At 44.5% G+C, this 26,496-nt stretch overlaps 1 protein-coding gene across 1 annotated transcript in view; it reads left to right on the top strand.

Moving 5' to 3' along the window:
• Positions 1-26,496, top strand: part of BIVM (basic, immunoglobulin-like variable motif containing) — a 446,759-nt gene that overhangs the window by 52,612 nt on the left and 367,651 nt on the right. The window contains exon 2 of the mRNA XM_069637055.1: positions 21,162-21,733. Coding sequence (XP_069493156.1) covers positions 21,262-21,733 — 472 coding nt within the window. The 5' untranslated portion in view covers positions 21,162-21,261. The remainder of the gene's footprint in view (positions 1-21,161; positions 21,734-26,496) is intronic.

Here is a 26,496-nt window from a genome sequence, read left to right as displayed (position 1 = left end):
AATATTTATTTGCAAAACCTTTCTAATTGGAAAAGGTTCAAATCTGTGCCATGGGCCACCAAACATCTATGTCAAGGGGAATTCCGACTGGGCTGTTATCGTTTCTTCAGCTGCTGGAATCCAGGGCTTTAAGTGGCATAAGGCTAACCTTGTTGGAGCCCTGCCAGTCTCCAACAACTGTCCATGATATGGGCTTACCCATCAGTAATTGCTCAGCATCAGAGAGTGGAAGTGCGCATGGGTGATGCACCAATTGATAAATATTAAGTGAAAGAAACGCAGAAAATACAGCAGCTAACTCCCAAAGTCTGCATGTAGCCATATGCTTATAAATTTGCAGTCATTTTACTCTTAGGGTATTATTATAAATGCAATCATTAGGAAGGTCAGCGTACATTATGTTCTGAGAGGGTTTGCAGGCATGAATCACTATCAGGTACATGTCTTATTTAAACATTTGGTTCGTTCTTTTGTTCCCAAAATGCTTTTTGATTTTATGCAAAGCAGCAAGTAGGTTACATTGCTGCTTCTGCGCGGATGCTCTCATAGGTGATTTTAGGGCCAGTTAAAGATGCATGGGGGCTTATGGTGATGACGCCTAACTCCCATCCTTTAGGCCAGGACCAGCACAATTTGACCGCGCCCCCCTCGATATCGTGTCCCACTTAAAGCAGTGCTGTGGGCAGGACCCACATGGTATACTTTGTAGAACTATCTGACCGACACTATGCAGCAGCAATAATGCATAGTGTCTCTATTACTCTTTAATTTGTACCTGGCAGACATTTGTACCTTGGGCTTTGATCACATCGCCATCCACCCCTAAACGGATGACACAGTACTCCTGATCAATGCTAATCGGACTACAGTTATCATTGACGGGTATCCGGAATAATGTAATCAGAACATTCAATAAGATATACTATCACATTCATGTGAGCTGGTTATTTCAATAAAATGTTTTCCAGAGCTATAGGGGAACCGAATTTTGAAGTAGTGGGGGGATATGTGTAGCCAGGTTTTATTGCTAATTATGGGATATTTGTAAGGCCCTTGACTGAGTATAACATGAAAATTGTAACCAACATATTTTAGCGCTTATTAGGTTTGATTGGAAGATTTGAAGATTGTTACATCCTTCCCAGAGAGAGGGTACATTCAGGGGAAGTGGTACTGTCATGAGCCAATGTCATGACATGATTATGGTGTCATAACTCAACTCAAATTTTGAAGTCCAATGTTCGCAAACCTGTTTTTTTGAATGTGCACACATGTTTTGACATTACAATTTTATAACACAGCCAGACTCGTGGGCCTATGCTATTTTGTTAAATAATGTACATTACACTATTTTTTTGTGAAACAATGGTACATTTCCTCCTTTTGAAACTTAACAGCATTTCACACGTTACATTAGTAGGATTAATGTTCCCCAATGGCTCACACTGAAATCATAGTAAAGCAGAGCATTTCCTGCCTAGTCAAGAAGCAATATATTGTGAGCCTCCTGTAGCTGACACTAGCAGATATGCCCAGGGTTTCACACTAGTTGTGAGATCATAACCTTTGATAAACACATTTGAAAATAATGCAAGAAATGAAATCACAACCTTAGCCCCTTTCATGTCAGTTAAAGTTCCGTCAGCAACTCCAACGAGCTCTGCAAACAAATATTCAATGTCGGTGGATGCCATCTTCAAGCCTACATACTATAAATATATACGGGCCCAGAGAGAACACGGACACACGGTGGTTGATTCTCAGCTTGCCACTTAGCAGAAGCGAAGGGTCTGGGGAGAGTAGACAAAGGGAGAAGCAGAAGGCTCTTAGCTTTGGAAAGGAGTGATAAGAACATCCTGTGAGTAAATGGTGGTTTTGTTCTTTCTGTTGTATGCGTTTAGCATGTATAGTTAACTCCAGAGCGGCTGGAATGGGCTTCCTGAAACATGTTTTCTTTTAATGAGAAATCTCTTTGCCAAAATATGGCAGCTGCCTTCACACTCTTTATGCTGTTGATCCTTATACCGCACACCGTAATCGTGCTTCTTATTGCTCTCAAAACAAAGGGGCATCATCTTGGGATTAAGATTAAAGCTGCCTACTCATGTTTGTCATGTATTAATGCAATAATCAAACACTTGTCTGACTCTCGGGAGGATAGCTCAGGGGCAACGTGCTCGCCTTGGAAGCAAGACGACACGGAGCACCACAGGTTCGATGCCCGGGTCCGCGCTTAGAAACCTCTGGGTATTAAGCGCGTTATAAATAGCTCATCACACAAACTCATTTATTTTCATTTTTTCGAGGTCCAATCGCGGTCAAAGAGTGAAAAGCGCAAACACGCTTGTGGCCAGCCCCAAATGAATGGGCATAGCAATCACAGACGCAAATCACAGTTCTATTGTGGATTCGTGGCAGTACATACTTTAAAGGATAGTTCCGGGACTTTTTTTTTATTGTCCCTACGGTTCGGCCATGTGTTTTTAAGCATAACTCGGTAGATCGTAGAAAACTTTCCTATGGACCTTACCCGACTTTTCGTCCATTAACGCACTCGAAATCAGCCGCCATTTTCTGATAATCCTATCATTTCCCCCATCGCCCTGGCTCACCTGCTTTTGTGGCACTAAATCAAATCCCCCGCCCCTGAAACAGACTTTATCAAAACATTCATATTCCCCGCCTCTATCCGTGACGTGACTGTGCTGCGTAGGCAAACACGCCCAGGCGTCTTCTACGCGACTCCACACAGAACCCGGAAATCAACACAGATCAGCTCACAACACAGCGCGCCACAATTCGGAATATGAAACTGTACTTTTAAATCAAACCGCAAGATTGTAAATTTGGTAAAGTACATTTATTTGACATCAAATGTTTAGAGAATATTCAGCGATTTTCATTTTTATTTGCTCACGTTCCAAAAAGTTCGTTTTGAGGCACGCGATGTTCCTTTGCTGTACACAGGGTCTTAGATCATCTCACAATACAGCGCCACAATTCGGAATATGAAACTGTGGTTTGAAAGCAAACTGCAAGATTGTACATTGGGCAAAGTACATTTATTGGACATCAAATTTTTAGAGAATATTCAGCGATTTGCATTTTTCTTTGCTCTCGATCCAAAATAGTTCGTCTTGAGGCAAGCGATGTTCGTGTGCAGTACACAGGGTGTTGGTTTACGATAAAATAAGCTCTTCGGTCGCACTGATAATCGCATGGCTGTTCCAACAACGAGGCACTAGGCCACCACAACGGTCTGTATGTTGCATCTAGCCGTTAGTACCGCGTAAGGGCATACTTGTACTTGGCGATCGTCCCACAAAATGGTCAGGGTGCTAACGTTGTTCACGCGGAGAAGCAATTGGCGATTATAGAAGCCATCCGCCGGTGTCTGGTACTCGTGACACAGACAATAATGGATGAAGTACCTGTTTGAAAAACATAAAAAATGAAATTAGTCTCACCATCAGATCTTTATTAAAATTATTCATTTTATATATTAGGTCGGGAAATTATTTCATAGCTAGGACAGTGCAACTGGGTTTTATACGTCAAGGGGGGGCTGTAGGATACTGAGACAGTCCCCCAGTGCAGGGGTTGACAGGGAGTGCAGGTGGAGAGTGGAAGGGCCCAGGACCGAGATCGCAGACAGTGGACCAGTTGTAGCAGGGGAGAGGGAGAGAGAAAGCAGAAGCAAAGAGGAAGGTTTTGAGGTGCTTCCGTAAAAGGAGACGGTTCTCCCCAAGATAGTGCGCGGTACAAAACAATATGCCACATAGAACGAACAAGTACAACTTAACCCGTCTTTAAAGCTACTGTATAGTAATTAAATTGCGGTATAAACTCATCTAAAGAGTTACTTAGACTATATTTGCATTTTCCATTGTGTCTGTGCGTAGGGCAGCCCCGAAATACCACTCCTTCTATGCCGACGTTATTTCTTCTAATGAACGAACATGAAATGGCTTTCGTTTCTGAAATTATATTCATTATCGTTTCTTACGTGGTCCCGGCCTGTCAAGGTCAAATAACAATAGAACCTTATACTGAGTCGTGGGCCATTCTGGCACCCGAGAAAAAATCAAAGCAGCTGACCTTCACTTTGAACGAGCACACATTCCTAGTTAGCTACATTCAGTGTAAGGCCATCTCACAGGACTTGAAATTTACACTCCATCTTTGCATTTTGTCTGCGTGCTTTGCAGCCCCACAGAACCATAAATACGGAGACATTCTATATTTTTTGAAAAATGATTTATATTACTGTTTGGTTTAATTTAATGCGCAAATGAACAAGGTTGGATAGATACACATATTCAATGGGCCTGCGACATGAGGAGACTCGAGAGAACAGACAATCAAATTACAATCATTTAAACCGTGATGTGTATTTCTCAATGAGCTCTTCTTTAGGTGGACATGGAACAGAGGCAATGTTGGGTGGCAATGCAGTTGTCCCCTGCACAGGTTCGTTCACAACTCCATTTATGAGCCTATCTAGGACGTCAACAATAAGTCTCTCAATAAACTCATATTGCATATCCTCAAACACTGGTTTGATCACCCATTGTTTACTTCTTTTAGTGAAGGCCTTATTGTAGCGAAGCGTCCCTAAAGTTCCGGTCGTCCTACTTTGTTGACGGCCAACATTATGGTTATGTGCCAAGACCGCTAAAAGAGTCCGATTTATCATGCCCTCCATGCCAAAATGCAATCGTTTTGGCCTGTACTTTAGGCACATATTGTGGAACACCTCCAAATCTCCTGTGTGGCAGAATTCCGTGAGTCCCCTCAAAGCTTTTGTTATAGTTTTATCAAATATAATCTTTTCAATGGCTTTGTGAGTGGGTGATGAAGGAATCAACCACTTCTTCTTCCGTGCCTCCTCTGTGGACAAATGGCCATGTTCACAATTGTGGAAATGTTGGTTCGTGTTCCATCGGTGAACGTTTGTACAGTGTGGCATTACTGACCGCCATTTTTCCAGTAGAATTTCCAACGACCCTCCACATGTTTTTGAGCTCCACCAAAGATGGTTGCTGATTGACTTGTACCACTGTGAAATACCTTGCATATCTTTTTTTTTACCTGCAGCCGACAATTTTTTATTGATTGTTTTTGCAAGATGCCAAACGTCAAATTGGTGATTTATATTTTTGTACTGTTCTCTCATTGTCTTGGCAATTGAAACGTGTCTGTCCGTGGCTATCAGGTCGATCACCATTCCCCGCGATTGTAGTTCTTGAAATGATGCTACAAAGCCAACTTTCTCCATGGCCACTGAGGATGTACTTTGTGACACCTGCACGACCACCGAACTCACAATTTTCTTACTTTCCATGTCCTGAAAGTGGTAGGTGCAGTACTTGGCTGAAAATCCTGAGCTGTCGCACTGTCCATCACCGGCTAGCCTGAACCGTTTGCCCGCGAATGTACTATCAATAGACATTTTTTCCATTCTCCAAGCTTCGCTAATGGCTGGAAATAGATAATCGGTTTGGTATTTGTAGAACTGAGTTTTCGCAATGAAATGGATTCCCACAAACTGAAAGAAAGACTCTAATTTTTTAAAACCTGAACCACTAAAAAGTGCAGCTGCTGCACAAAGTAGATTGCCTGCTGGCAGTTGTCCCAGCATAGGTTGTGCAGACCATGAGAAAGGATGATATTTTGTACAGGTGGCATGTATTTTAAGGTTAGTGCCTCGAATTGCACGAGTCACATTAATCAATGGCTCCCCACATACTTCCCCACTAACCGAATGCCCACATTTCATCCGAATAATAATATCAATCAAACAACTATCGAATACAATGAATTTGGCCTCTTTCCTTATACTGTCACTCTGCATCCCAGCTGGTTCGGCCTGTAACGTTGAGGACATGTCACTCACATGAAAGGTAGAATCTCTGATATCGTCTTCCGCTATGTTCAGTGATATTGATGGTGTTTCATTGTCGTCCACTTCATTCTCTTCCATTGCAACATCTGTTCCTTCTCCGGCGATGGGTGAATAAAACAATTTCTTCAACTTTCTCGCGGTCTTAGTTTTTGCTGGTGTGGATTCTGTGAATTGATCTCCGACTGCATCCGAACTACCAGGAGGACATTCACTATCAATGGCTGGTGGTGGTATAGCTCCGTTGTCAATCACTTCATATTCTTCCCATTGGCACGATGCATCTCCAGTCTCAAGTCCCTGCCAAAAGGTTTGACAAGCAACATCTCTCGTTCGCTTCACTGTCTGTGTAGATCTAGTTCGTACACCCACTCGCAACTAGAGGACAGATTGGAAAAGGGATGTTCAGTTTAAACACAACTTACAGTATTGAACTATTAACAGTGAAAAACAACATAATATAGTGACCAGGACACTAACCTTCTTTTGCTTTCTTTTCTTTGAAACTTTCTTGCCTCGAACTTCAACATCAGGACGCTGTTGCTCCGACTCGCGTGTGCATGTCTCCACTTCCTCTTGCGCTGCAACGACTATATTTTCATGATAAGCACATCCATCACGCACTGACGCTCCATCGACTCCCTGAAACATAGAACTTTCATTAGTATGTATAATAATATCGAAAACACAAAATGTACTTGGGGACCAATACCCACGTACAACTCAATAGCAAAACACGAATGAACGCTTTGTGTAGAACATTCAAACGACAATTATTCACGCATTGTTGATCTAGTTAGATGGAACTGTCAAGATCCATACCTCGGGCTCCTCATAGACTTCCATTGATGATATTATTGAAGATGATGCTTCAGTAACTCCCTGAAACACAGTAATTGCATTAGTATGGTTTTCTATTTTGTTAAAAAGAACATAAACTTTGTGCAGGCGTCAACGGCTCATCTAAATAGACCTGCACAAATGATCAGTTGTCTAAAATAAATAATGGATATGTAAATATGATTCCATTTGCTCGATCGTTGGAAGTGTCACCACCCAGAGATCTGCATCAACTACTAGGGGTGATGTTCTTGTAGAAGAAGCTCCGTCATCTCCCTGAAACATAGTACTTGCGTTAATAAAGAAGGAAGTATAGCGGATGTAATCACGTCATATGATTTCGCTTGATCGAACTGTCAGTATCCATACCTCGAAATGCATAAGAACATCAAGGGACGATGTAACTGCGGTGCACACTTCTGCTAGCTGTTGCGCCGACCCGTAACTGCATGCTCCCCCTTCTTCTTGGATTAATGCTCCATCGACTCCCTGAAACATAGGACTTTCATTAGTAATGAACACAATATTGAAAAAAGAAGACACATAGGAGGGCGACGACAGAAGGACATATCAATGGCTAAAAACGAAAGAAACGTGTGTAACAATCGCGCTACAAGAATGCAAGATCTGATGATCTCCATCGATGGAACTGTCCGGAAACGTACCTCGAGCATCTGAGTGACATCAACGGTTGTCGTCAATACGTTGGACTCCTCAGCATCTCCCTGAAAGACAGTACTTGCATTATTTTGGATAACAATAATTATAACTGAAAACAAAGACTAGAGGACGAGTACAAGGGTGTACCATTAGGTAAAATAATTACACGATAAATTAAAACTATTGATTTACATGCCTAAAACAAGTCAGTGGCAGAATAGCCAAGTAAGATTACCCGATAGGCGCTTGAAGTGGCTGATGACTGCAATAACGACACGGATGGAGAATCTTCCGCCTTCATATTGAGTGGATACATAAATGGGGAAATTATTGTTAGCTAATGCTACACACTACCGCAAGGCCGAGAGATAAATACGTAAACTTGACTCACCAGTGGAGGGATGTGGACGAATAGAGTGGGAATAGCGTTTGAGAGCAATTTTCGCCTCGCTCGCGGTGTGTTCTTCTTTATTAGCAATGATGTGGAGTACATGTCTGAGCTAAAGTGCCTGCTGCAGATGCGGTATCGATCACCCCTCTTGTCCGCAAAGACTTCTAGGACTCTACTTTCAAGCTCAGACGGTGGATATCCGCAATATCGGACCCATTCTCTTATCTGATCTATTGTCTTAGGGAAAACATGCATTATAGTACCTTCAGATTTATTATGGGTCTTCGAAGGGCAACCGCCAATGGAACAGGCAGGCATTGTGGAAAGTTCTGAAAAGTAAAGATCAACAATTCTCTATGAATACCAATGTAAACTCAGAACATGTGACTAGTTCCTTGCATGTACTGTCTTGAACGAAAAGAAATTGGACGCAAAATGATTATGGTACATGGCCTTACCTTGACGAACAAACAGTTAGATGCAGGGATCAGAGTAGTTTCTTGTCGTAGAACAGGGAGCAGTTCACAGGTTGCAAACTGGCGAGTTTCCTCGAAGTGGTCACGGAAGTTCACAGAGACGAAGAGCAGATAACCAGCACCTTCACGGGTTGACTAGCAAAGTGCAAAGAAGTTCTCATTAGAAATATGAAGTGGGTTATAAAGAATTCGAAACAGGGGTGTGTTTGTGAATGAATGACGTGTATATGTCGTGGCATTATGCGGTTTGCAGGGGGCCGTCCAGCGTGAAGGGGGATGCTTGGCAGGAGACACGGGGTCTGGAGGTAGACATGGGAACAACAACCCATGCTCTATAGACCACTTTGAAGTGTACATGGTCTTTGGCACCTCTTGGCCTTTATCGCTCCCTGACAGCTCCACTTGCCAGCACAAGTACCCCGGTGCGAACTGCCTTTGATAGGGCGGGGGGTGGATTGGGGCGGTGGTCGTGCAGACAAGACACAGGAACACTCGTGAATGGAGACACACTTATGTGGATTGCAGGGGGGCGTCCAGCGTGAGGGGGGATGCTTGGCAGGAGACACGGGGTCTGGAGGTAGACATGGGAACAACAACCCATGCTCTATAGACCACTTTGAAGTGTACATGGTCTTTGGCACCTCTTGGCCTTTATCGCTCCCTGACTGCTCCACTTGGCAGCGCAAGTACCCCGGTGCGAACTTCCTTTGATAGGGCGGGGGGGGGTGTGGATTAGGGCGCTGGTCGTGCAGACAAGACTCGTTTGTCGCAGGGCCTCACCAAGGAGAGGCCATCTAACTGCATGTAAGAGGCAGGCTGCAGGATCTAGTACATGGAAGGCAGGGGGGTGAGTTTATAAATACCTCACCCTCCCAGGAGAATATATGGGTGCAGTTCACCCTGGAGACCCTGGATGCCTAGGCAGTTAGTCAGCAGCAGGCTGGCCTGTGGTGGCAAGGCGGCACGGGCCAGAGGTGGTCATCTCTGTACCCGGTGCCCAAAAGGATGATTTATTATGATCAACCATATTGATTATTTACCTATAACCATGTTTTGTATCAATAAAATCCAAAGGCCTTCCTTTTATTGCCAACGCTTGAACAAAGTGGTGTGGTAAGTATTTTTGGGGGAGGAGGCAAGGCCGGGAGGCTTGATGCCAACCCGCAAAATAACATATGTATGTCTGCTGCATATGGGTTCAACGGTTATGTGGATTGAAGGTGGGCGGCCAGCGTGAGGGAGGATGCTGGCCAGAGACATATGGTGTGACAAGACAAGGCACAGGAAGACTATTCAATGGAGACACACTAGATTCATTTAAAAAATCAAAACAACCATTGTTAAAATATATGTTGGGTTTTATTTTAGATCTTAATTTCAATTGAACATAAATAATAAACATTACACATTGTAAAGTTGCGGTTGCAGCACATCCAGGGAAAATCCGCGGTATTGTCCACTGTCGCTGGGGAAATGTTGTCTAATGGCAAGTACCGCACAGGCAGGTATTACTCTCCGAACGCGGTGTCCGAGCCTCCCGTGAAGCCACCAAGTGAAGCAACGATAGGCCACCAGCCTGTACCACCTGTGAAAAAGAAAGATGCAAACTGTATTAAAATGACAAAACTTTATCACTGTCAATTCAGGTAAAAAATGTCATTCTGCTTTGAAAAAAATTCTATCTAGAAAATGCACAATATGGAACCAATTTACATGCATTCGAATGATATGTAGATGTAATTTTATATGTGGGAGACGACCATGACATAGTAGTGGCATCACTGACATCACAACCAGAGTATACTTACTCGTTACTCGGATTACGCGGACGAACAGTGCCGCGAAGTTCGTGCATAAGCACCATCATCATCCTCAACACGGTCCGTGAGAGGCAGGCTTCCCTGAACTCTGGCAGCTCGGTGATGCATTGCGGACTTGGCTCGCCTTCTGAAATGTAGGCCAAGCACCCGGAATTTTCACGGCAGCAGCAGTTCTCCTCCTCAGTTGGCATTAGCTCGCACCGATTGCACGTGCACCAGGTGGAGACGCCGTCCATGCGACATGGTCCAGGCTCTTCATCCGTTGACTGGTCCTCCCAACTGCCGTCCGAATCCCCATCGTTTTCGCGTGCTTGCCTTTCCAGTAGTTCTTCCTCGGTGTACTCGGGCTCGTACATATACGGCATTATTGTAGCCATTGTGTGGTAAAGAAAGTAAAATAATTTATAGCGGTGGTACTGGTATCTGTTCACACGGGCTACAATCAACAAAGGTAGCTGACCAGAGCACAGAAACGAGTCACAGAATACTCAAAGTAACACAGAGAGAGGAATCGATTCGAAAATCTGCTGCTGTGTGTTGTGAAACGGTGTGTTTATACTTATTGAGGAAAGAGGCGTCCTGCCATTTCCATGGCGACACTTCATTAGCTGAGGCGCAGCGATTGTTGACACGAAACGTGCTTTGGCGTTGGGAAATGGGCGGTACGCGTCTGCTGATGTCAGGCTCAGGGGCGGGGGATTTGATTTAGTGCCGCAAAAGCAGGTGAGCCAGGGCGATGGGGGGAAATGATAGGATTATCAGAAAATTGCGGCTGATTTCGAGTGCGTTAATGGACGAAAAGTCGGGTAAGGTCCATAGGAAAGTTTTCTACGATCTACCGAGTTATGCTTAAAAACACATGGCCGAACCGTAGGGACAATAAAAAAAAAGTCCCGGAACTATCCTTTAATATTTGGCTGTGAAGACTGGGGTCGCACCTTGGAAAGGACATGTTGGAGCTTTCTTTACAGCCTAGATAATCTTCGACAATGCCCAACAAAGACTGCTTTTTAGATTCCTTCTTATTGCATGGAACCAGTGAAGCTCAAGCAGGTAGTTGCAGTGCTGCTCACCCCCTGCCCCCCCACTGTCCTAATCACATAAATGTATTCTGTGTAGACACAGACATACATTTTCTGTCTCGTGCTTTCAGATCCTTCTCGGTCAGAACCTTCTCATCCTCTGGCACTTCCCCCCCTTTCTGTGCTCTTTGCTACCCCACTGTTCTGTCCCTTCCACCCTCAGCACGTGCCGTCGCCCCCTGTACGTTTCTGCTCCTCTTAGCCATCTGTGTTCTCTGCTACACTACCCTCTCTGTGCTCTGTCCCTTTTCTTCCCTCAGAGCTCTGTGTTCCTTGGCATCACGAGCACTCTGTGCTGCCTATATGTGTATTCTCAACACTGCTTTATGCCACCTGCTCTATTCTCCCACCCCCTTTGGGCCCTAAATTCCTCTCTCCAATGTCTGTACCTTCAATGGTCCCCCTCGCCAGTTTTGTGATATGGGCTTCTGCTCCCTTTGCCCATCTCTGTGCCTTGTGTGTTCTTCTGCTTCCCTGACCATTTACGTTCTTGGTGCCATGCGTCAACATTTCTCTGAACCTCCCTTATCCTCACTGCCTCTTCTCCTCCCACCATTTGATTTAATTTGATTTTGGATTTGTAAGGCCACAAAGCCCGCAGGCATCAGGGCACCGAGAACCCATAAGAGTGGGAAAAGCCAGCAGAGGGTGGGCATAAGCAACAACTCAGTTACTCAAAGAGAATGGTCTTTAACTTCTTCCTGAATCTCAAGCGGTCTGTCTCAGAGCGTAGCTCCCTGGGCAACAGGTTGCACAGAGTGGCGGCGCAGGGAGTAAATTAACTGCCCATGCCCCTAGTTCTTCTACTTATAGGAACAAATGGGTGCACTGACTCACTTCCTCTGGTAGATCTAAAATGATGCTGATTGGCAACATAGTCTCTCCATCTGTATTACTTTATTCCGCTCATCCACATATTCCCCGTGTTGCTCTGCTCCATGTGACAAGCAGTAAGTCCTTGCTAGTTGGCAACCCTCCAGTGAAGGCCCCAAAGAAAAGGCCAACGTTCCTGGAAATCCCTTCAAAACCAAGAACATAGAACCTATGCAATTCAAAGAGAAGACAATAGGCACCTCTTAAACAAAAATAATATTCTAACAACCATTTATAGTAGTGGTATAATACTATGGTTATTTCATACCTAGTAATTTCTAAATATTGTATATCGTAAACATCACAACTGGCTCCGTGTTCATTCTAAACAGAATGAAAGATTAATCACTGTCGCTGATGGCCTCAAAAGCCCACCGGATTGCAAAGACAGTTCAAGGGTATTTTTATTTCTTCAGAAAAGGGACTCTCCAAGCACCATCTCTCTCTAAATTTTCTAGAGTAGGGTGTTCCCCTCTCTCCCACAGCCCAGACATTTCCCAACCCTCGAATGGTCCTTGGAGACCGTTAACCCCTACTATCTAAAAACTGGCTAGCTAAAGGCGATGGCCTAAAGACAACCGCCTATCTTTCGAAATCTCCCTTTGGGAACAATCTAGGTGGCCCCTGATTAAGTTCCCCAATGTGATGTAACCTAAGCGTTCTAGTAACCTCTCTTCCCTCCTCCTCCCCCTCTTCATCTCCATATACACTCAAACTCCAGAGCCGCTCTCTCCCAACAACCAATACCACACCTTGCACACTCCTTCAACATTTCTCTTCCATGCGCCTCTGCCCTGTACTTCCTCTGCCTGGTCTCTGGTTCTTCTTCTGCTGCTTTGACCTCACCAGAACAAACCACACCTTTCTGTCATCCCTTTTATCCTCCCCTCCTATTTTCTTCTCATTGGCTCTCTCCCCCGGGCTTGCTGCTGACTGTTCATTGCCCCTGGGAGGTATAACAAGCAAGGAAACGGACAAAAGGGGTCTTGAGCTCTGCCCCTTTCTCTCCCCTTTCTCATACGTTTGCCGTTTTTCAGCAATGGTGGCCCACAGTTTTCAATGTCCCAGTCTGTATGCCGGCTTGTCGGCCTGTTTGAGATGCCGGCCTGGTGATGGTGCCTCTCTGGAGTCCCCTCGCATGTGGATACAATGCCTCTGAGCATGTGGATCCATGTGGAGCGCTCTGACTCATGCCTGTGTTGATGCAGGTTGTGTTGGTCTGTTGTGTGGTCTGCTCTGTACTTCATCCACTCAGCAGACTTAATGGTGGGGCAGCCATTAAGCAACGAATTCCACAGAGAGGGAGATCTAAGATTGGACGTCAATGAACAAAACTGGCCAAAATGGTGCTGTTCAGGCATGGAGTGATTGACAGTGGGACTCTTCTCAAGCATGAAGGTATAGGAGGAAGGGAAAGGGATTTGGACATTCCCAACTTTTGCATCTCGTCTCTGGGATAGGACTGGCTCTGGCATCAACCATGGTAGGCATCCCACCCCAGGCTGAGAGCCCCCCCCTAACCCCTCCTGACGGGGACCAATCCCTGGCCCTATCACACCAATGTTCAAGAGGAACCCCCACTTAGTTGTGTCTATTGCACACTGTTGAGACCCCAAATGGTCCCCTTCCACTGGGAGTGTTGTTTGTTTTCCAATCGTGAGCCCGCCAGTGACCCTCATTCTGGCCTGTACAGAGCTATACATAACACACTTGGAAAGGGGATCATTTGGGGTCCGAGCAGGTTGGCCTTGTTGACCTTGCTTACCATTTTAATACTGGTGAATCGCCAGTGGATTTCACATTCTGTACAGAATGACATCAGAGCCAGTCGTGATGTGTACATTACAAAAAATTACTTTTGTTTTAAATTATTTATTAATGCCTTGTTTACTACAGAAACATTAAAAGTATAGCGGGTCACAGATAATGGACTAGAAGTTGACGTTTTCCTCCCATGTTATGTTATCTTGCATTTGTACAGCACCTTCTGTCATAGTTTGTGGCGTCAAAGCGCTTTTGCCTTTCAAAGAGGCAAAGGTGAGGTATGATCGAACATTCAGTAGTGGCAGGGAGGAGTACAGTTGGGTAGATAGTTGGGATAAGGGCGAGGGATAGATAAGGTGCTCAGGAAGGCACAGGTTCATGGTGCGCCAAGGCATGTGGAAACCATTCCCAAGAAAAGACAGCATGCAAAGCCCCTCTATTCACTGCCCTGATGCCTGAATGGCCAGCTCCTATAGATGGGAAGGCTATAAGAAGATATGGGCACTTTTAACTGAGGGTGGGATTTCAACCACATCTTCTTGGTAGCAGAAGCCCCAGTCCGGCCTTCCTGGAGGTTCCCAAGTCCTGCTAAGGCCTTTAATATAATGATCGTGTTTGTGAATGAGGCAGCACTCCTCTTGGGCTGAAGCTCGGCGCTAGGTTTGTGGCTTGCTTTTCATTCCCCAGAGGTAACTCATGTTTAGAGGTTAACGCCAAATGCCCACGAGCTGCATTTAGCACATTTGATGGGAGTACCTCATCATTTAATGGCTGTACCTAGCAAAGGAGATGAGTACCTGGCCTTATTCTGGAATACAGGGGCCTATGGTGCAAATACCTTGATGTATCTAGATTCGAACTTGTAAAGCACATGCTGATGCCTTCAAAGGTAGTCTTGAGCTAAGCGAAGTAAGATTTGATCATGAGCCAAAGACTCGAAGCAAAGTAACATTTACCAATTGCTCTGCAATTTGCATACTCTGCGTGAACTCGTAGCAGCTAGGCATTAGGGCCTGATTCACAGAAGGTTTTCCTATGGGGCTGCGCCTTTATAAAACCCTTCCATGAATCGGGCCCTCAGTGCCGGGAAAGGCTGAGAGGGGGCTCATGAAAGCGGGTGCAGGGTGCCTCAGCAGTGAATTGTGGAGAGTTCTTGGGTATAAAATGGCAGTACATGGATTGTGATGGGAGTATCTGGCGGTACATGGTATATAATGTGTGTACAGCGGCGTGTTATTCTAATACCTAGCATATGTGCAGAGTACATAGCCGTATGGTGTGGACCAACTGAACACACAGTGCCACACCAATACACGCCTTTTAATGAGCACTCCCTAACATACATACATTCATAAGTACAAATCATCATATACCCCAAAACCCATACAACTACTGTAACCCACAACAAACCACACATCCGTACGCTCTCTATCATTGCACCCATCTACACATCACATTTTTCATAGTATCAACTGCTTTCAGGTACAAGTAGATTGTGTCTTCACGGAGCACATCCCCAATTGCTGCATGTTTTCCAAGTTCTTTCAATAACAGCCTGCATTCCCTCGGCGCATCAAATGCCTCCCAGAAACTCGTGGCGCAGCTGCTTTGATGATTAATTCACATGTCTCTGCCCTTCCGGAGCCTTCTTTATTTTTTAGTGATTTGATACCCGGAAATGCTTCCGTTTTTAGTGGTTTGGTTTTGAGCGAATGTAAATGTGGAACTCTACAATAGCTAATCCCCCACACTAACGTGAGATGGGGGTTTAGATTCTATTAAAGACAAGGAGGCGATTATTATGCATTCTAATCTTTACTCTGAAACCACAGCAGCAAAGAAAAAACTTTACAAACAAAAAAGTTTAAAACAGAACTAAACAGAGTTCAATGTCAATGCAAGGGGGAACTCCCCAATCCATCATGGAGGACAGGTCATGCCCTGCAGGAGGCCAATGAGCAGGGACCCTTCCTTATATAAGTCCATTACTCTAAACCCAACCCCTCTTTCTGTAGCTGTCTTGAACCAGACGTCCACTGCACAGATCAGATGATAAACGATGAAGGCAAATCCAGCGAAGCTCTCGTACCACGCACTCCATAACTTGAAGCTGTGAGCCACCCTCCTGCTCAAAATCTCAACTCGTAGCTGTAAAACAAGCAAGAAGGGTGGGTGGATGGGAAGACCAACAAACCAAAGACTGTTCTTTCTTAAAACATCTGTGTACATACGTGTCATAACTGTCATATCATATCATACCCAGGGTGGGTGGGTGGGATAATAATCGCCTCCTTGTCTTTAATAGAATCTAAACCCCCATCTCACGTTAGTGTGGGGGATTAGCTATTCTATGACAAGACAGGAGGCTCATATTATGCAAGTTCAAAGCCCTTGCATCCCATTAGTACAACATAATCAATACAATAGACAATGTAATAAAATAATAGGAAAGAAATGTTTTAAATGCTTTCATTAAATCAATCAGCTGACTGCAAGAGAATTGCCCAAGACTAGGCTGCCCCAATAACTGACTCAAAAGGCATAGCCAAATCCACTGTAAGAAAACAGGAAGATGTGCTAATTCCAGCGACCCTACCAGCCACCAAAACCCAACTGGTTAAAAGAAGGGGAAAACATTGAACAAAGCTATCCTATACTTAACAGGTTAGGAAAAAAACCCCTTCTGAAATAAAACGCATCTGTTGTCCAATCAAACCTTAAAACAGTTAAGCTCACACCCTCTTTGGGAACCTGGATAGCAAACCAAAGAAAAGAAGCACCCAGCTCTCCTGGAGATAAAGAAAGTACCCCATAGGGGTGAAAGTTTTGTAGGGCTCCCTCCCATGCGTTAAATGAAGATATTGTAGTAGCAACAGAGCATGTCCCATAACTACACTGGGAAAACCAAGTGGGAGTAAAAAGTAATTTTAATAATTTGTAAGAGGACGACCCATCTTGAGCGGAGCAGAAAACAATAGACTAACCCCCAATTGTCTTAAGACATGTGTATACTAAGGAAGGATGACTTCTGGAGACAGAAGCAGAATTGAAGAGAGAGGGGCCATACCAGAGAAGCTGAACCTGTCAAACCGTCAACACGGAGACCCACAGACCTCCCGCGTTCGCGAAAAGAACTCTGCTACCATGACAAAAGGCAGATATTTACTATTTCATCTAATTTGAAGATCCCTGAAGCTCACAGCACCCTGAGCTGGCACCGTATTGCAAAAACAAACTCTTGTGAAAACCCAAAGGTCCACCTGCCCTGCAGGTGACCAGGAGAAACAAGTCATTAACTAAATATATATCCCAGCCCACTGGGAATCGCACTGACAGACACCTTCTGATAGTTAATGTAGAGATGCTGGAACGCATCGTGATAGAGGGTCATAATAATCTGATGGGAGATTAGTATCACTCCCAGACCCCACTATCCCACCGAGGGATATTGAGATTTCCCAAAGGAGGAGGACCCTCCCCACATATCCAAGGGAAAAAACCTTGCAACCCCAGAAGAAGGCTACCCTGAGGACCATATTAAAGCCCTGCTGTACACCGCTAAGAGAAAACTAAATACACGCTTGTACTTTAACCAAACCCTTGACCGTGGACGGGTCCCCCTTAGTTTATTGAAATACCAGGAATTAGCGCAAAGGAAAGTAACTGACAGGAGGGAAATGCTCAGCGCGAGTATCATGATGCAATCTCCCCCAGGGATGGCGAAAAAAGGAATGAGGGGGGGAAGAACTCTGGGATAATTATTAATGCCCCGTAAATGAAAGGTTGTGCAATAAACCTGGGACCACAGACCCCTCAAACCCTGAGGTCCGAGTCTCTGAATCCGTGAGAGGCTGACTGGCCACTAAGGGAATCAGGGGAAGGAACATCAAGCACATAGTTCATAGCAAAACATCACTTATATAGTACTACGACCCTCAGGTATACGAGTGGTGCTTATCACTACAACGAACAGAGTGTGGTGTGAGGTGTTCACTTATCGATCTCAGCAGGATAAAAGACTGATTTAGACCCTTCCCAATTAGGGACCTGTATCCATACGGTCAGCACGGATGTGAAAACCCCATTCTATCCTCTGCACTGTAGAAAATAAAATATGTCTATATATATATATATAAATATATATATATATACCCAATGAAAGAGGTTAATCAACGCTCTTGAGGGTACCGAAGCCTGCTTGAACTCCTCGAGCAGAGGAGAAATTGCAACACCTGTTAGACGGTTAGCTGAACCACAGGCCAAGCCTTGGGAGGAAATCCCTGGGCAGGCGCCATAAAATCATTATTTGGCAACTCGTCTGTTAGATAGCATCAAGTGTTTCCAAACACTTCCTCCAAGTAGAACCTGGTTGCTGAACTTGCCATGCCACACAACTGAACAGTTCCTCTCGAGCTGAACCTGTCTCCACCAATAGTTCCAATAGAATAATGAATGTCCAAAGGGACAAATAGTAAGGGAAACACATCCCCATAAAGAGAGCTTCAAGCCCTGCAGACCTCAATAGAGGCATAACGCAACCTGTTTTCTTCCTCATGTTAGGAGAAAATACTGCAGCTTAATAAGCACAGGTATTGGGTGGAGCAATTGATATCGGGAAAAACAAAACCTAAGGAAAGGACTGAGTTGTCCTGAAACTAACCAAGGTAAAGGGCAACCGAATTTTAACTAAAAAGGCGAAGGTGAACACCAGCGGCTAGAGAGGAAGTTACAACCTCCCACATGGGTCTGTATACAACAACCTCCACACACTCTTTTCTTTAAAGTACTTAATACATAAATAAATATATAACATGTCCAAGAAGAGGGGTACGCCCTCACAGGGGTCTGGACCCCCAGCCCTTATAGAAGCCGATACTTACCGAGCTATGCGGGCTACTGAGCATTCTGAAAATGCAAATGTGTTCCAGTCATCACTTAAACCTAGTGGTTATCCAAAGTACACTGAGTAAGTGCGTCTCAACTGCTCACCCTAGCAGGGTGTGGCAACCAGCAGTACACAAGGGTGTTCCTCGCAGTAGAAACCAGGCAAAGCCTGAAAACCAAGCAGGTTATGGCGTGCTTACAGAAAGACAATGACCTCTGCCATATGCAGCACTTAAACAAAGTTGCCAACCTTAAGGGAGGAAAACACTGAGCAAGTGCACCTCCAACTGCTCGCCCGAGCAGGTCGTGATAACCAGCAGTACACGAGGGGGTAACCTCGCATTAGCACTCAGGCAGAACCTGAACCCGAGCAGGTTATGGCACAGCAACAGCCATATGCAGCACGCAACAAAGTTGCCGACTTTAAGCGAGGAATACACTGAGCACGTGTACCTCAAACTGACCACCACAGCAGGGTGTGGAACCAGCAGTATACGAGGGGCCACCTCGCAGCAAAAACACAGGTAAAACCTGCCACTGAGCAGGTGACGGTACCCCTCCAGGGAGAATAATGACATCTGCCCCCAGCCGCACATAAACAAAAAACTTCCAAGTTTAAGGGAGGAATACACTGAGCCAATATACCTGAAACCGCTCACCCCAGCAGGGTGTGGAAAACCAGCAGTAGACGAGGGGTTAACCTCGCAATAGAACTCAGGCAGAATCTGAAACCGAAATAGGGTATCGCCCCTACAGTGAAGGCAAATCACCCATGCCCTGAGTAGCACTGAAATAAATAAATAAAAAGCAGCAGAATGGCAGCGTATGAGGCTCTTCAATAGGCGAACTTGTGCAAATATAGGCTGAAAGTATCAATAAAACACCACATCAAATATCTATTTTTAAATATATAAATACACACCTGTCAATACAAATAAATAAAGGTATAAATGCACATCCATATGTGTACACTGCCAATGGCGGCAGCGAACCCAGGTCCCTCTGCATGGAAAAACCTTAAACCGTCCCTTTGAGCTATGTCGCCTGTGCGCTGCAACAAAAGCCTTTCTGAACCATAAACACATAATATATATATATATATACTAAAGAATAATAGCTCAAAACCAAGAAAACATGGCGTTTCAATGTAAGAGAGGGGACAGCAGCACGTAGTGGAAATGCTCATGAAAGAGCTCCACCAACGAAATGAGGGCCTAGGGAACTGCCTCCCAGCCGGGTCCTAGCATGCATGAATCTGAATCCAAACGCGAGCAGCGTCTAAAAGAAAAACACACACGCGATGCGTTTTAATTTGACATTTATATAGCGCTACGAATTACCCACGGTGTGTGGTGCTCATTTATCAAGCTTGGAAGGAGGAAAGGAAGAGTTTGGCCCTTCCGGGATTCGAACCAGTGTCAGCAGGCTCTGCACCCATGACAAAGCGAGCGCTCTACTCGCTGCGCCACATTACCATCCCTGTGAAGGGAAAAATGAAAGTATTAGGAGCCGCATTGGAGACGTGACACGCGTCGGTAAGAAGCTGAGCTTCTAAAACAGACCGCGCGTGTCACAAACCAAGCATGTGTGCAATGCGCGCTTCCTCCGGGGACTGGAGGCAGCCGCACACGGAAAACCAGCCTTCCCCAGAGGGGAAGAATTTCTATGAACACGTGGGCAATGCGCGGCGACTCCAGGCCGCACCAAAATAAACAAACTTTCCTTGAGGGGAAAGAATGTTAAGCATTTTCTAGGGACACGTGGGCAATGCGCGCTGGCTCCGGGGACTGGAGGCAGCCGCATCAAGATAAACAAACTTCCCCTGAGGGGAAAAAATTCCACGTGTCGCCGCCTGAGTTTTATGAGCAGGCGAAGCAACTGTAATTACCAGCGCTATAAATCACTTTCAATACATAAAGTAACAGAAAATAACATTCTAAACTCCATAAATTCCACACAAAGGTAAGAACTAGGAGGAGTAACTTAGCTGTGGATTTCAGCAGCAAAGAAAGAGGGGTTGGGTTTAGAGTAATGGACTTATATAAGGAAGGGTCCCTGCTCATTGGCCTCCGGCAGGGCATGACCTGTCCTCCATGATGGATTGGGGAGTTCCCCCTTGCATTGACATTGAACTCTGTTTAGTTCTGTTTTAAACTTTTTTGTTTGTAAAGTTTTTTCTTTGCTGCTGTGGTTTCAGAGTAAAGATTACAATGCATAATATGAGCCTCCTGTCTTGTCATAGAATTGAGTGGTATTCTGACACCGACTTAAATAACACATTTTACTACTAAACCATGCTGTCTGAATGATTGAAAATTACTTTGGTTTCCTGTTCTTTACAGGTAGTTAAAACGAAACGGGACTTTAATTAAAAGATGTGAGCACTGAAATTGTGATACCAGCATGTTTGAGTCAGTTGTTAGGATCCTTAATGTACGTGTTGTGACTGAAATTTTTTTTTCATTTCAGAATTTCATCAAAATGCAAATGTATGGGTAACGGTTACATTGATGCTGGAATAACCGGTGACGAATGATTTCATTACTACGATAGATTATAGTTTAATTCAATGCAGAACGTTGTCGATACTAAAAGGACCGATGGTTCTGGAAACCGGGATCACAAGTCTGAGAAGAAGTCGCCCAAAGAAAATCGCCGCGAGGCTGTAAAATCGAATTGCTCTTCCGGGTCTTCTGGCGCATTGCTTGCTTCTAATGGGGATGGCAATTCCCCGTGGGGGTGTGCTGTGACTCACACCCGGGAAAAGTTTTACACCATCTGCTCAGACTATGCTTTTCTCAATCAAGCTGCATCTGTGTTCAAATCCCCCAATGTTGCCGTCTGCCCAGTCCTGCAAGAGAGTGCGACCTTCAACAACTCAACCGCTTACAGAGAACTTCCTTCTAGCCCACCGGAAATCCTCTACGATGAAGACAGCCATTTGGAGTCTTTGTCTAGTAGCCTTGGGACGCTTCCACTTGCCTGGGAAATTGACACGTCCGAGTTTAACAGCATGGGTCCAAACCAGAAAAGCAAGATGGGTAAGTATGCCTACACGTTGGTGGACATTTTGGCTTGCTGATGCATTTTTAAAGTGATCTTAGATTAGATACAAGTAATAATTAAATTGTGGGTCATACAAATGTCTACTGCTAGCGTGCATTTCATTAGTAGGCGTCCACCCCTTGGCCTTTGCACTAGAAAGTATTGTCCCTTTTTGAATCACTTCCGTGGTGTTTTTACATTTAGTGCATATGTTTGTATGGATCTTGCAATATGTATTTTTCAACAGCATGATAATGTGCTGGCAAAATGATGGTTTACAGTTAGTCTTTTGGTATTGCACAGGTATTTAACTACTTGCTTCCTGCGAGGCCTCCTAATTAGCAGGTGGTGCTAGGATGTGGATACCCACATTAATAGTAGTTGATATGGCATGTAGAGGACAGGGACGCACATGTCCCTCGTAATTCACTGCTTACAATTCTCGTTAAGATGACAAGGTTTTGATGAGAAGAGCTCTACAGTGACCTACATATTATACAAGGGAACACAAGCCACTGAGTTATTGTGAACAAAGGCTGATGTTTTGATTCAAGTAACGTGGGCTGGCAGTAACCCTGCTCTTCAATCCTAACTTCTGGTACAAATGTAAAGAAATGGGGAAATTGCATTTTGCAAACAATTCTGTTACCTTTTTTTTAAATCCTCAAATTATCGTCTCTAAATTGTTTCGTTGCATTACATTATACTTGTTCTAAATTTACTGTATATATACCATGACTATATTGGACAAGTCTGGCACACAAAAACGTGATTTGTTAATATTAAGTTTCTCGGGGTTTTGAATCCGAAAATCTGATAACTGCTCACTTGCAGCAGTTAATGTACAGTAAATGAATAACAATTGTTGAGAGATTCTGACTTGAGTTACCCTGTATCAGTCCAACAAAACTTGAATGTCTTGTTGTTGTTGTTTCCTCATAAGGCCCTCGCTGTCTTGCAGCTTTCTAGCACAGTTTACAGATGTTGGTATCCCAATTCGATGATATTTTCTAGAACAGCCGTGATAGAATAACGTTCTGGTCCAGGCTCCCAAAACTTCACACCTCTGATCTACAGGCGGTCCAGCGATTTCTGATGGGGTCTTCAGCCACTGAACTATCATACTGGCTTCACATGAGAAACACTCCAGTGTATGGTGAACATTGTTTTCTGTCTGTTCAGTACTCTCTAGATCACATATATAATTTCCTCATTGGGACATCAAGTGGCCTCTGTCTCTAGAAATTAGATTTAGGGCATCATTACACTGTAGGCGGTAAGGGTTTACTGGTACCAGTATTTTACCGGTACCGGTAAACCCTTACCGCCTTACTACGAGGTCCCTTTGCGGGTTGGAGAATTTAACGCCTGCTTTTTGCAGGCGTTAAAAACCAACCCGCAAAGGGACCAGGGAGCTAATTACGGTACTGCAATTTGCGGTGCCGTAATTAGCACCTTCCCCATTCCCATTATACCCAATGGGGCAAAAATGGGAATGGGGAAGGGCAAAGGGGGAAGGGGGAATTACCGCCCCACCAACCTTGGAATAGGGCGGTAATTCCCCTTTCCACCAAGGCGGTGCCGGTATTTTACCGGCATGGACCAAGGTGCTAATAGCACCTTGGTCCACCGCCGTCCATGTAATGAGGCCCTTAATCTCTAGCGGGCATTGAGTAATCGCTGAAGTGTGGGTATGGCCATTCAGCCCAGTAAATGTTACCTCTCAGCACCAGTCTGGGTTAATCTATACCTGATGCTAAGGAGATATGCACACTATGTCAAATGCATCTTTGGTATGGCCTCTTGGTGGGTGGAAAACATCTGCATGCATGCATGTGGCAAAGACCATTCAAAGCTTAGTATGAGCATGGAGGAATCCTCTCTTCTGGGTGATGGGAAGATTGCAGCCTCTATGTCCAGTCAATCATTGGCTTCTCCTGGGCTTTGTTTTTTAACCTAACTTTCCATGCCTGCTCATTTTTAGAGGGGTCATTTTCCGGATGAATCTAACCAGAAAAATTGATTTTTCTGACGTGCTCAATTTTCAGGCCTTTATTTGGCAACATTGGGGAGCGGGGCAGAGATACCATATCACTCTCAGACAGAACAATACAGCCGACTTACCCCCAGCATGGTTTTTGATGCTGGCGATAATGCTGTCGAATCTGAAATTACCACCCGGTAAAAGCAGGTGGGATTCACGGGAAAGTAATGTAAATGTCTCCTGCATTTGGTAATTGTGGTAGACATGTACACTTTCCCACCAATATAGTGGACAAAGAGAAGAGTAAAAGCACATGTTCTCCTCCTTTGTTTTACTGTTAACGTTTCCCTTAAGCGTTGTAAAAATGTAACATTTCACAAAAGGGACCTTTGTCCCTTAAGTGTCGATCCAACTGGTCCCCTTGGTGCCATTTCCACTTCAGTTAAATATAACCTCAACTTGGCCTTCCTGTAATGATCTCATGTATGTAAAGGTGCAGGTTACTCTCTGTGCCATTCTCCTGCTACCTTTTGCAAACTTTTTAACGAAATCTCATGGCTACCGGTTATGTTGGTGTGCACTTATTGGCAGTGGGTAGTGGCATGCTGCTTATTTGCTTTACTCGAGTGCAGATTTTAATGTGTGTGTGTATTGGCTTTTAAGTGTCAAAATAAAGATACAAAAATACATGTATTGATGATAATTGAAGCAAAACGCTTTACTTGATAATGTTGGAGTATCTCCAAACTGCAAACCAAAGCAACGGCGCTTTGAACTGGCCCATGTGGCATCATCACAGCTCATTCCTTGCAAAAATGCAAAAATGAAGGCATCAAAAAAATTATTATGGCGAGAGTGAGAACATATGTGTATGGAGAGATTACCGTTACGCAATGTCGATTAACTTTCATTATTTCTGGGAGGCAGGGCTTGACGTAATCTCGCAAGATTTCCCGGATGAGCTGACTTATTCTAATCACAAAGCGGGGGACACCCCTGCAACCCTGTTCACCTTTGTGCCCTCCTTAGCTCACATAGATTAGAATCATTTATAAGCATAGGCTACAACGAATTAGGACTATGATGAAACCTGCATCCCCAAAGACGCAGTCATTGCAGACGTGAGTTTGTTGTGAGCAATTTGCCCAGAACACCGTCTTCACTTATGTTCCAGACTGGTGTTGTGATGACGCTCTGCAATGATGTTGCTGTCGTTCCTTTCAGAAAGAAGAGAACACATGGTTCCACCTTAATTTCTGCTTCCTAACTGATCCCAATCGCAGACAATAGGACTCTTCATTTTTCATTCAAGAACCTCCTGCATAATGGGTAATAGTCCCTTCCAGACATGTATTGTGTTGCAAGGTCTTCCACAGGCAAGAAACTGCAAACTTGTGTCTCATGACATTTGACGAGGCTAAAGTTCTGGATTCCCCTGCCATGACCTATGCGAAACCCCACAAAGCTTTTTTCTCAATCCAAGGCAGTTAATAAAACAGATTGGAGAGGTCTTGTCCATTGTATTTGTGTCCTGCTCTGACAAGCAAATGAGCAGCAAGAAGCTTGTTGCAATTGTAATGGAGCATTTTCTCTTAAGCTAACCAAGCTGCTTAGATTACAAAGGATCTACTACCCCCAAACAGGGTTGCCTGTACCTCCTTTGTGAGCAGAGACTGATGGTGTTTCAACCACATGTTCCCTCTACTGAAGAAACCCTTAGAATATTAGTATAGCCCCTTGCAGAGGTGAGATGCCTTCAACTGCTGCAAGTCTCAGTAATGTGAGAGGGCTGGAAGAAAGGTCTGAAAATATGCAATCAGAACACCTATGACTGGAGCCGATCATGGCAATGCATTGTTGGCCAGTTCATTATGTACACTGTGCTTTTCTTATGGATTTCCATTTGCTGTCGGGGGCGGTCACACCAAAAGACCCTTCAATGAGTCTAACAAAGTCCATGTATTCTAGAGAAACTGGCTTGACAGAATTCTTGTTATTGGTGAAGAAACCAAGGAACTGTAACCGAGGGAGAGGTCCCATCTGAATTCGGCGCATCGTGAGGGGATCTTGTGCCATTATCAAGAGATCCTCCCATTAAATGGTGAAGTATAAGTTTGAGTGTGCTTCAGAATCAGATGAAGGAACACTGTAAACAAATCCATGAAGTGAATGAAAGACCAAAAGGGCAGGCAAGTTCACTAACACTTTCTGTCAGTCTAATGGAACTACAGGAAACAGTCAGTCGGCCTCCCATGTGGATATCCTACAATTCTTCAGAGATAAGCTTTGCAACCTTATTTCTGTGAAGAAGCATGCACATGAGCAGTGGCGTCCACTTCAATAGTGGTTGCTACCCTTCAGAGATCTTACTCTGATTGAGGGACGCATATCTTACGCTCCTGTGCCATTAAAAAATGGTACTCTGGGAATCTTTCCTGTGAAAATTGTCATTATGCTTGGTTCTTCCCTACGCCTTTGCTGTTCTTCCTTTTTCACCATTGTCTATATCTCCTGTAAAAAGTGCGGGCGAGGTGGAGCACATTGACAAGAAAGACTTTTTAAATCCATACTAAGACTTTGAACCGCTTGCAACACACAAACAAGGTGGCTAATAGCTTCCAAAGCTGCACAGAAAAATGACAGCTGACCATCATGGGTGGCATAGGTTGAGGGGAAGTGGACCTTACCTGGATCTGTTTTGACTGGATCCTGACAACAGAGATGCCTGGCTATTCCTACTCCTACTGTGTTGCAATAATGCACCAGGTTGCTATG

The sequence above is a fragment of the Ambystoma mexicanum genome, chromosome 7p, assembly GCF_040938575.1.
Source record: "Ambystoma mexicanum isolate Mex_15411 chromosome 7p, UKY_AmexF1_1, whole genome shotgun sequence".
NCBI lineage: Eukaryota > Metazoa > Chordata > Amphibia > Caudata > Ambystomatidae > Ambystoma > Ambystoma mexicanum.
This window is presented reverse-complemented; position numbering and strand designations above follow the sequence as displayed.